The sequence below is a fragment of the Thalia democratica genome, chromosome 6 (genome assembly GCF_965202585.1).
Source record: "Thalia democratica chromosome 6, ktThaDemo2.hap1.1, whole genome shotgun sequence".
Classification (NCBI taxonomy): domain Eukaryota; kingdom Metazoa; phylum Chordata; class Thaliacea; order Salpida; family Salpidae; genus Thalia; species Thalia democratica.
The window spans coordinates 49,044,049-49,056,181 of NC_139170.1; the positions used below are offsets into that span (position 1 = coordinate 49,044,049).

General features: G+C 26.5%; 1 protein-coding gene across 1 annotated transcript in view; it reads right to left on the minus strand.

Moving 5' to 3' along the window:
- The window catches only part of LOC145838089 (inositol 1,4,5-trisphosphate-gated calcium channel ITPR1-like), a 58,572-nt gene that overhangs the window by 23,730 nt on the left and 22,709 nt on the right, over positions 1-12,133 (minus strand). The window contains 9 exon segments of the mRNA XM_082945625.1: positions 1,718-1,762; positions 3,263-3,439; positions 3,787-4,016; positions 4,896-4,986; positions 5,813-5,997; positions 6,604-6,736; positions 7,908-8,046; positions 10,857-10,960; positions 11,427-11,574. Of these exon segments, the coding sequence (XP_082801751.1) occupies positions 1,718-1,762; positions 3,263-3,439; positions 3,787-4,016; positions 4,896-4,986; positions 5,813-5,997; positions 6,604-6,736; positions 7,908-8,046; positions 10,857-10,960; positions 11,427-11,574 (1,252 nt within the window).

Here is a 12,133-nt window from a genome sequence, read left to right on the forward strand (position 1 = left end):
TTCTAACAAATAGAAAAAAATTAACTTAAGTAAAACGTTTAAATGTAGAGTTTTACTGCAGTAGTTTAAAAACCATTTTGTTTCAAATAGTAATTTTTCATATAAATTGTTTAGAAAAAATTATTAATTTTTGTATATGGGAACATAATCTTCAATTAGTTAATATTTAGTTATTTTTTATATCAAACTCTTGTATTATCTAGTATACTAACATAAAGTGTTAAACAAAATATTCAAGCTATAATTTAAATTTTCATCTAAAAAACTAAGTATTTATATTTTTAATGAACAAGTTTTCGTAATAAATAATTATAATGTTTTTACAACTTTTTTACTAGTTCAGTTATGTGTACTTTTTTATTGTTTTACAAAATTATAAACAGCTTATATCAAAAAAAATTAAATTGAAATTTTTTCAGTTTGAGTAACGAACATAAGTTTTTAGTTTAAATTCAGTAGCAAAGGAAAACAAGTATGTTGTTACCTATTGTAAAAAAAAGATAATTATAGATATATACTGAAGAAACAAAAAAAAAGTTGGTTTAAGTTTTGAAAGGATTCACAAAATAAACACAAAAAGTTTTCTCAAATAACTTATTCTTGTAGCAAAAAAAAAAACAGCTAAATTTTATTCAGTCAAACCTGATTTAAAATAATTTTTATTACAAAAACTACAACTTTTAATCTAGCTAAAGTTCTATCTTTACTTGATAAAACCTTATTTTAAGTAGACTAATATAATCAGCCAATATGTATGATTATACAAGCTTTAAAAAATAATTTAAACAACATACCTGTAAAATTTAAACTTTTATAAAATTAGTAGTTTTCTAGCTTTAGTAAACATTAATTATTTTTAACTGTACTAACCTTATAATAAAAAATCTGAAAATTCTTCAAAAGTTACAGAAAATTTATTTATAGTTATAAAAATTAGGAAAACTTTAAGAGGTCTTTAAAAATACCAAAATTAAATGTTTCAAAAAAAAAAGCTTTATTAGTTATTTTATTGTTAAGATTTATACAATAACTAAGTATTTATTTTAAAAAAGCAAAAAAAAAACAAACATGTTAGCTTGTTAATTATCATTATAACCAACATATCTAACTAGAAAAAAATCTGAGTAAAATCTAATAAAGTTTCAAGAAATTCGAAAGACGAACTATAACAACACAATTTTAATTATTATATAAGTTTATATATCTAAGTTTATACAAGTATATTAGTTTTAACTTATTATATAAGTATAGAAAATATGTCTCAAATTCATAAAAAAAGTAAACAAGTTTTTAAAACAGACAATACTAACAACATTCTTTCTTACTTAATACTATTATTATATTAGGTATTTTTTCTTTTTATTCATAAAAAAGCATTTAAAATCATCACTACCAGACTATGTTTGATGTATGTCATCAACTGCATTTCAAAAATAAAAATTAAGTCATAGTAAGAGTTTAGTTTGCACAAAGTGTACAACGCACACAGAAACTTACTTAAGTGAATAGATGGAAAAATTCAACAAAGTTTTCTTTCATAATTCAAAATTTATAAACAAAAAAACAAAACAAACACTGTGAAATTCAGACCACTACAACTAACTTATTTATATAGCTAAACAGAAAGCTTTTAACTAGGTTTTGATAAACATATTAAAATTCATTAAAAAAAGAAAACAGATAGAGTACCACTACCACAAACAACACACGTTCTTACCAGTCTCGACCTCAGGTGCTTCGGCGGCAGAACGCAGATGTCCCCCTAAAAATCGTGTATTGTTACGTCACACAAGTTGTAACACGCATTGCAAGCCATGCAGTCAGTGATTCGACACATTTGCAAGCACTACTTCAAAAAACTCGACGTTTCAAATTAATCAACAAACGTATATATAACTGAATTACAATTCCATTTCACTAAACACAAATTTTAAAAGACATTGTCAGTTTTACCATTATGATTTTAATTGTACCTTCGGTTGTTAGTGGGTACCTCTTAACTTCTTCATTAATAACATATACTACTTATATAACTATTAATTTTACTCTAGTTTATAAACTACGTCCTAAATTTTAATTGGTGCATTATATTTATACTTTTTTTTTGCAACTTTAAAGTTATCATAGACCATCATAAACTCAATCCTGGTTGACTTTCACAATCTTAAACTTTAAACTTGAATTGAACCTACCAAGTCACCTTTTTTTAATTACAAGTTCTGCAGAAGTTTGTTATGTATACTATCCATAATGTACAAATTACTTTTCTTTACTGTGAGCTTTGTTAATTACTTAGTGGAGAAACTGCATTTTTGCACTTCACTTTGTTATCGTTAAGTAACCATGAATATTGCAACAGAGAAAACTTATAAAAAATGCCTAATAAAAAAACCATGTTTTTGTTTTAGCTTTCAATTAAATTGGAACGATCTAAAATAGTAATATAGATAAGACTCAGTAATTTTAATCTATTCTTAAATATAAAAGTATGTTCAGTAGTTCAGATCATTAGATATTCAACTTAATTAATATAAGTCAATCCTACAGTAATGCAAATTATTTGAAAAAACATAGAAAATGAAACAAAACTACAAAAACTTAAGCTTTTTACAAACTACTTATCTGACAAACTTAATTGTGAAAATAATATTTAACTTTATACTTTTCAAAATACAAGACAATTCCACAAAACCAAGTCACAAAGACACGTACAAGTATTTATATAAAAAACTGGAAAACTATATAATAACTTCTGTACAAATGCGATAAAAGACATAGAAAAAATTACCTAGAGACTAAACAACATACATTTAATTACTAAAACACAAAATATTTAATTTTAATATCAAAAACAATTTAAACATTTTTAGTTCAAAAACCATGCAATAACTTATAACACGAAAAGCTTAAAATTTATAATATCCTTACAAACCTTTATAAAAAGTTTTCTATATACTTTGTTTTAAAGACTTTTTCGTAAATATGTTTTGGAATTTAAAAAAAAATTACAAACTTGATTTCATTGGCTTTTAATTGTAGCTGACTATTTAAATTTTAAATAAAAACTATTTGTTTTTATTCATATTCTAGTGAAGTTACTTTTTAAATTAAGTTAAGTTAAAGTTGTTAAAGTTAAGTTAGAAACTGACCTTTTTGTGAAATGAACTATATTTAAAAACATTAAAGTATAATCGAACACCAGTATACGTAACTAATTGAATGGAAGCTAAAATTAAAACAGCCGACTAAAACTAAAACCAACCATGATGGCGTTGGAGGGGGCCATATTGTCCTCCTTCTTCGCCTGCAACTTCTGGTTGTGGTGCTTCCCCTTCAAAACCCACAATTCACTCTTCTCGGTCAGCAACCTGAGGTGGTCCAGGTTCTTCTTCACCTGCTTGTAGTTCTCGTGTTCCGATCGGGTGACCAATAGCTGAACCTGCGTGCAAGGTTGACATTAAAACAAATTACACTTTATTCTGAATGTTAAAAATAAAAATTGTGTTTTTCGTGCATTAAACTTAATTTTATGCTTTTTAATTCTTAAAATTTACCCAAATAAACAAATACCGCCCTGATAATGTCTGTCAGTAAGAAACAGTTTCAAAATAAAAATCAGATCACAAATAAACTTCAATATGAAAACTAAACAGTACACTAAAGAACCAAACAAATATAATACGCCAAGTGCAAGTATGATAGCTAGGCTAATGCTACTTGTTGGTACTTTTAATCTTTCAGTCAAACTCGGCTTACAGGCTGCTAACAACAAAAATCCCCACTCACGTTTTCGAAAGCCTGCAGCACCTCCTGGCGCTGGCTGAAGTGCCTGAAAAGAAGCGCCAGGCTGCCGCTGACGAGCGGCGGGTAGTCATGCATGACGAGGTGGAGGAGCACCCGCAGGAACAACCTCCCCCCCTTCCCGTCCAGGTCGAGGGGGTTGGTGGAGGAGGGTTGCTGGAGGGAGCCGTCGAACACCTTGTTGCCCTCAGTGCAGAAAATATCCGATGTCAGGTCTGAAAAATATATGAATAAACTGTTTGCAGTATTTTTAACTAAATAATGTTTTATTTCTTAATAACTAATTAATTCCTTTTTGCCCCCAGTGCCGAATGAATCTGATGTCCGGTCTGTCAGGCGTTTAAAAAAAACATAGTAGTTAATGATAAAATTAATACTTTTCAAGTTACTTCTTGCCCTCTGTGCAGCACAGATCCGAAGTCAGGTCTATCAGGTGGAAAGTAAAAAAAATCAACTTATATTGAATTCTTTTATAGTGTTTCATAAATAATAAAGTTATTTTAAACTGCCATTATGTCAGGTCTGTCGGGCATAAAAACTTGTTTATTCATTTCAAAAAATACCACTAATACTTATTTATTTGGTAGTTTGTTTCATTTTTTGCTGCCTGGTCTGACAACAGATCTGACGTCATGTTTTTGCGGGAAGTATTATAAATATCAATAATCAGTAAATTGGTAATAACATTAATTTTAAAATAGTCTACATACTTTCTACTGTTTTAAAAAAACTAAAGTACTATAAAGTAGTTTAGGTTTCCCTCAGTACGAAACAGGTGTTTTGTAAAGCCACTTAAAAATGTTAAACATTAAGATAAATTCTTTATAATTTAGGTTTTTTTAGTGATAACCACAAAAACTTTTTTTTAAAGATACTTGAGAATAAACAAGCTGTCTTTTTGTCTGATTCTATCAGTTTTTTTTTTTTACTCATTTTCTACTCAAATTTTTTTGGAGAAGTGCTTTCTAACAAGAAAAAACTAAATAAATAATAATCAAGTTATTTTTTAAGAAAAAAATATACTATAAACAATAAATCGATAATAAATTTCAAAAAATATTCACCAAATATTTTAACTTTACAAACAAACACACCTTCAGGAACTTGGTCATTAGAATCATGTTGTCTTTTGTACAGCGATAAAATGTAAGATATTCGGTAATCTAGCCTCACATCCAATATGAACTGTTGACAATAATTACAAATTGTTGAAAATCTATAAAACGAAGTTTAACTTGTGTTTTATAAAAAGTCGTGTAAATCAACCAAATTCTCATGCTCTTTTTACTTCATACAAAATTAATGATAAAATTTTGTGTAGTAACGATAATTTAAATTTATTCAAAATTAAATTTTATTTTACTCAAAAGGATTTGTTGAATTGTGAACACATACTGAAGTAAAATATTTTTTTTGTTATATATTGCAAGCAGATAAACAAATAAGCACTTTATAATTAATAAAACTTTTAATTATACAACAGGTCATTTTGATTTCGCACCATCGTATGTTAAAAAGATTTTTTCTTGTTAAATACAAAAAAAAAATATTGTACAAAATATTTCTTTGAAACTTAGATGATTAAAAAAAATTAATATGTGAATAATAATATCGTTGGTTCACACATTAAATGAGCTTGTTAAGTCTGATACTGTTCTACTAGTTTGCTAGACAGATAACAAATAAAACAAAGACTGTTTTTAAAGATTAACTTGTGTTCTATCAGTTGTAGTAGATAACAATTTTCTTATCACAAACCTTTGTTGTTTTGTACATTTGTAGCATATTTACTTACTTGATAATTAATACTTTAGTTTTCGGATTTATTAAGTTTTATTGTAATAATCCTTATTAAAAAGTTTTACTTAAGATTTCTTTACATGTTCCTTACATTTTAATTAATTGAATGCATATTGTTTTTTAAACATTGCAGAGTGTTAAGTTTTTAAGAACTATTTCGAGTTTTATTGATAAAATATTAATGTAAATCACAAATATTTATATAATCAACCTGCAATATTTCAATTATCTTCAGCTTGGTCTCCAGCACGTATTCATCCTGCTCATTGCTGATGATCTGAATGTTTTCGTTCTCCCCCACACTCGGGTCGATACCCGTGTTTCCGACGGTGATGCTCGACACCAGCATGGAAATGTTGCCCACTCCCTGCGAGATCGTCTCCGACATCTTCGAACCTTTGCGTATGTAAAACAGTTTTTTTTGATAAACAATGTTTAAAGTGATGAACCTTGTAAACTGATTGTTGGAAAAAAATTAAAAATGAGAAATGTATAACGTTTTGTTTTAAATTTTAACAAAAAAATAATAATTTACTGCCGGAGAATTCTAACTATTAGTAGAAAACTTAGCCATCTCGGTATTAGTTTTAGTCATCATTATTTTTAGCATAAATTAAAACTTAGCAAATATATTAGTTTTATGCACCTTGGGTTTAAATTTAAAAAACTCAAGGTCAAAATTAAAAACACTAAAAATTAAAATAACACATATGAGGTATGTTTGAAAACAAATCTGTTAGATGGTAAGAATGATCAAAACTCTAAACTGAAAAAAAAACAAAAAACTTAAACAGAAAAAAAATCTTAGCTCATAACCTTGTTAATATAATTCACTCATAATTAAAAAAAAACATTCTAAAATAAAATGTAAAACTAACATTTCAACTTTATACTTTTAAAGTTTTTATTAATTTTTTTTAAAGAATCTAAACACAAAACAGTGCTTTTCCCAGCTCTTCAGTTATAATTCAACATTTTTTTGCAAACAAAAACATTTATTACCATTATAGCTCAGCGATCTTCTTTCGGTAGCGTTGACGCAATCGAGTATTTGCAGAAGTGTGTGGGTTAGTCGCAACAAATCGGCAAAATTGAAAAAACCGAAATATATAAGGTGCTTTGCTAGATTGACTACCTGTTAGTTTGCAGTAAATATGTTAGTATTTTAATGTACATTTTCTAAATATCTTGAGTTATTGTTACTTTTATTGCTATTACTTCTACTCTGAAAAATAGATTAGATATACTTTGCTCTAAGAAGTATTGTGTACAGTAACCTCTCGCTTATTTACGCACATTGTGTCCACAGAAATAATGCGTAAAGAAACGAGAGATCGTAAAAATACGAGAGGTACCAAACATACTTACTACAATGGCTGTTTTTTATATTGCTTCTAGTTAAAAGCAGACTGGGTACTTTCCCACTTTTAACAATTTGTTTACTTTATTTATAAATATGAAAACAAAAGATAAAACTATACATATATTAAAAAAAGGATTTAAATTTATATAAAATAATGTTACTTGATGAAAAATTTTAATAATTTTAAAATTATATAGATTTTATCTTTACTTTTACTTATATGTGACTTATTTGATACTTAACATTTATATTCTATTCTACTTAGCAAATTCAATTTATAGTTAAGCATTTGTTTACAATTAAGAAATGGTGTAGTGTCTATATCAAAATTTGTTTCTATAGTCTTTTACAAAAATGTGCATTTGCCGCTGTAATGGATTTCTTCTTTTGAACAAAAATATAGGTCGCAATCTCTTGCCACCGAAACCGGTCGCGAATAAAGTATAAAATTTGCATAAATCTATTTGAACAAAAATATATAAAATATTTGTTACTATAACTTTTTTTTAATTTGACAATTGCCCACTTAAGGATAAACTTGTCTTGCATTGTATTAAAGATATATTAATGGATTATTAGAGTAGGAATGAAATTTCATACCATAAGAATTTTGAAGAATTGAAATTTTTTTTTTTTTTAGAATTCTGAAATGCGTAACTAAAAGAGAGTGCGTAACGTCACGAGTGCGTAAAGATGCGAGAGGTTACTGTAGTTAAAAAGATTAGTAGGTAAAAAAAACAAAGAAAAAAAAAACTCGCCAATAACTAAATCTAATAAAATTCAAATTTTAAATTTTAATGCTAGATATATTCTTTGCCAAAAGTTATTTTATCATTAACAGCCAGTTAGTAAGTAAAATTATACTAATGGAGCTAAAAGGTAAAATATTGTAAGTATAGAAAAAACCACTTTGAAATAAAAATTAATTGGAACATTTTTATACTTCATAGGTTAGTTTGTTTTCTTCGTGATTGATGAAAACATCTGATTTGTTGATGAGGTTGTTGAGAAATTCTTCCACAAATTTCATTGTACCCGAGAACTTTTCCGATTTTGTCTTGTGATTTTCACTATTGTCGTAACTTTTAAAATAATTAAAAATGGTTAATACTATTTCATATTAAGCTTAGTGTTAAATATTAAATTACTTTAACTTTATAACTTTTCAAAGGAATACTTAATAAGTATTACGCATGAGTTGTAAACTTCTTTAAGCAATGAGCCACTGTTGTATATATTAAATAGTCTTGTAAAGTCTTTAAATAAACTTGACAAAAAAACTGTAAAGCAAAGTACTTTTTAAAAGTTAAGGTGCTTTAAACAACTTAAACGAAATTATCTTTAAATACCATGCAACGACTAACAACCATTTCAAAACAAATGTTAGTGGTTAAAAAACGAATACCAAGTTTAAAATATACTTTATAATGAATTGTGGTTTCAAAGTTGTTTTAAAATATATAGAGTGTGGACATTAACATCCGACACATAGACTGTGGAATTACTACGATCAAAACAACAAAACAGATACCCTTAACTTTTTGAATCAAAAATTCAAAAATCAGGGCGTCACACAAGGCAAAAATTACCTTTCTCCAAAAATAATTTGGGGGTTCCTTTTCGCAAGCAAAGGGTAAAAAAAATTGTAAGTTGTAACAATAGTTGTGTGTAAAAAGTTAAAAAAGTATATGTTTCAAAAAAACAGATATAATTAAGGTGTTCTAGAAGCTAGATAAACATTTTCAATGTCGTACTAGATTGTAACAAAATCATTAAAAATTTTGAAAATGTTACAGATAACTATAAATAAAAACAAAAATAGATAACTTAAACAAACATTTAAATGAACTCCAAAAAATAACTTGGAAATAAAACTTAAACTTGATATTTTAGACAACTTTATAGCATATGCTTCAAACATTACAAAACTCACAAAAATGTGATTGTTTTTATTCTTAAACTAAAAAAGGACAATATTAAGAAATAAATTACCTTGTTTTTTGTTGGAATAATTTATTTTCATAAATCATTTATCACGTTGTTTAAGTAAAAAATGCAATAGTTATGAAAAATTTAAATTTTATAAAACAGCTTTAACTTAAAACAGCAAAATTAAGATAATAAAACAAAAACGGAGACGATGGGATTATCTAAATTTTAATTTTATTAGCATGACTTATTCATTCTAATAACTTTTAAATTAAACAAAGCCGTTATAAAATCTCAAGTTTAAAGTTTTAATTTATTGTAGATAATTGCCAATAAGAGGATGTTGCTAAAAAAACAAATGAGATAAGATTTTATTGCCAAAGTTTTAATGTAATTTAACTTAAATTTTTGCCTAACGTCTGATTAAATCTTAATTCAATTTAAATCAAATGAGCAACCAAATTTGCAGCACTTCCCATTCCTACATAAATTACTTAACTAATGTAATAATTGATCTTAAATTATATAACAGTACTGTTAATGCTATTTTCGTTTAATTAAGTTATACTCTAAATTAAAAAAATAGCATTTACAGCTTATAAATAACTTTAAGTGATATTTGATAATAAAGTAATTAATTTCTCTTTAGTCGTAAAAAATAACTATTGTAAAGTTAAATTTATACGCAAATTTGAATTAAAAACTAGCTAAGACAAACAAATAAAATAAGTTTTTTCTCTTGAAAATATGTAAATATTTAAACTTTATTTTTCATACATGGGATATTAAATAACTGCATAAATTAAAAGTTACCTAAATAATTTCTTCAAACAAAATTTTTGCATTATTAAAAAAAAAGCAGTTTAAAAATTAAAAATTGCCATAAAAACATATGCATATTCTTACAACTCCCAGCCCACAATAAATTCCCACCCAATTTTTTTCTTTAAGTTTTTTTTTTACTATCACTGTTACCCCTAACCCTTAACCCTTGGTCGGTAAGCGGTTCTCGGATTTGATCGAGTGGGAATTGATCGGGAATTACAACAGAGCGGTTCCCATTATAATTGGTTACAAAACAAATAAAAAAATTAAAACTAAAATTACTACAATTTTTTTTAAGCGACCATACCTTAAAATCAGCTAGAAATGGAAAAATACAACCAGTTGGTGATAAAACAACCAATATATAAAGATCATGATGGTAAATTGTTTAAAAAAATTGTTTTACTTTCTAAGTTTAAAAAAAGTTAATTCACAAAAACAAAGAATTATCAGAATTTGAAATGTCAGAACTCAAAATTTCTTGCACCTATAAAGTAGCTTTCCTATCATAAAAAAGATTTTTTAAATGATAAATCATAAGCATGACTACATAATAAGTACGTAAATTAAATCGTAAGCAGTAAAGAAACAATAAAATTTATTAATGTTTATTAAAGGTATAAAATTACAATATCTAATGAATAATATTCTGCTTTTTTTCTAATAACGTAGTATTGCTTAAAAAATTTAATTTAACATATATACATTACGACTTATATTTATGACAGACTTTCCAATCTGTTTTATAGGCTAGTGAAGTATTTTTTATACTAAAGCCGTTGTGTTTTATTTAGAATGTATATCAATGTCATTTACAAACTCAATACTTGGTAAAATTTAACTACATTATATGATAGTAGCTATCAAAAAATATATATATATTTCAAGAAACATATTGTTATCTACAGTTGTTTGTACTTATATTAATGCTTGGTGAAACTTTGCTCCTCAATATAACATTAATTATCAAGGTAAATAATAAATAATAATAAATATGTAGTACATTAAAGTCTATTAATCTTTATAATATAAAACTCGTCAACAGTGACACTTGTTGAATTTTCCCTACACAATATACTAGTAACTACCAAAGTAAACAATAAATAGTTAAAAATAAATAAAATATTATTATACAAACTCGTCAACGGTGATGCTGGGAGATATTTCGCTCCACAGTCTCGCGTACCTCACCGGGATCACTTTCTCCTGCGGATCCCTGTCCACGTGCATGTGCAGCATCAACTGTTGAAAATTATATAAGTTTGCGCACAAAAATCTTAACAATATATTTATTTTTAATGTTTAAAATAGTAAACGTAGTTTAATATTTGCCAACTGCGAGAACAAGTTAATATTTTTCAATAAAGCATGATTCTTTTACGCATACGTAAGTGTAAGTTGTTGGCTTTTAATAAAACAGATGATGCACAATTTAATTACAACTAGTTATATATATTTATATAAATGTGACTTAGACTTTATATTAAAAAATTTTTATAAAAATAATTTTATAAATAGTGGTGAGAAATAAATGTTAGGAATATATCTAAAAATAAAAAAAGGTAAAAAATATTCAAACGTTTTGACGAATGAAGCCCAAAGGTTAAATTTTACCTCGTCTAAAAAACATTTTTCTTAACTAAACACATGCATTCAATGTTTTCATCAGATGTTTTACAAATTAAATGATCAAACTAATAGTTCCCACCTTCACAAACGAAGCGCGCAGGTGGTGGGGTAGCGAGGTGTCGGACATGCACTTGAGTATGATCGGCACCGTCAGTTCAACAGATATCGGGTTTATTGCGAGGTACTGACGGTCTATGCACATCTTGCTGAACAAATCCAGCTGGTGTCTGTGTGAGAAGATATGTTTTTAGTAATTACTGTGTTTAATTGTTTAGATATTATCAATCACCGTTTTAAGAGCGTGTCAGGTTTAACATTTAGTATTAAACCGTCTGAAGAAAAAATAATTTAAAATTTGATGCAGTCAAAAGTTTGTAAAAGAGTGTTAATATAGTTTTTTAGAACTGGTTTTGTTTTATTTAAAAAGCATGATACCAAATTTAAACACTATATCATATAAGCTATACGTGTACACGAGGTGTAAAATAAACAGTAAATAATTCTAGTTTAAGTGTTTTTATTAACAACTATATTTCTAGAGTTTTGAGTCAGAGTTGTTCTATTTAGTAAATGTGTTATTAGAAAGTTTCTCAGATGTTATTATGTTCTTATACCTAACTTATTACAAAAAGTCAACTTTCGTTAGAAAGTTTCAATTCATCTAATCAAAGCAAACTGGTTGACTGAAATGATTAATTTAAAATAGGTTGAAACTTATTAATAAAAATAACACTTTTCCTATTAAAGATTTAAATGAGGTCTATTTAAACTTTTTCATAAAATAAA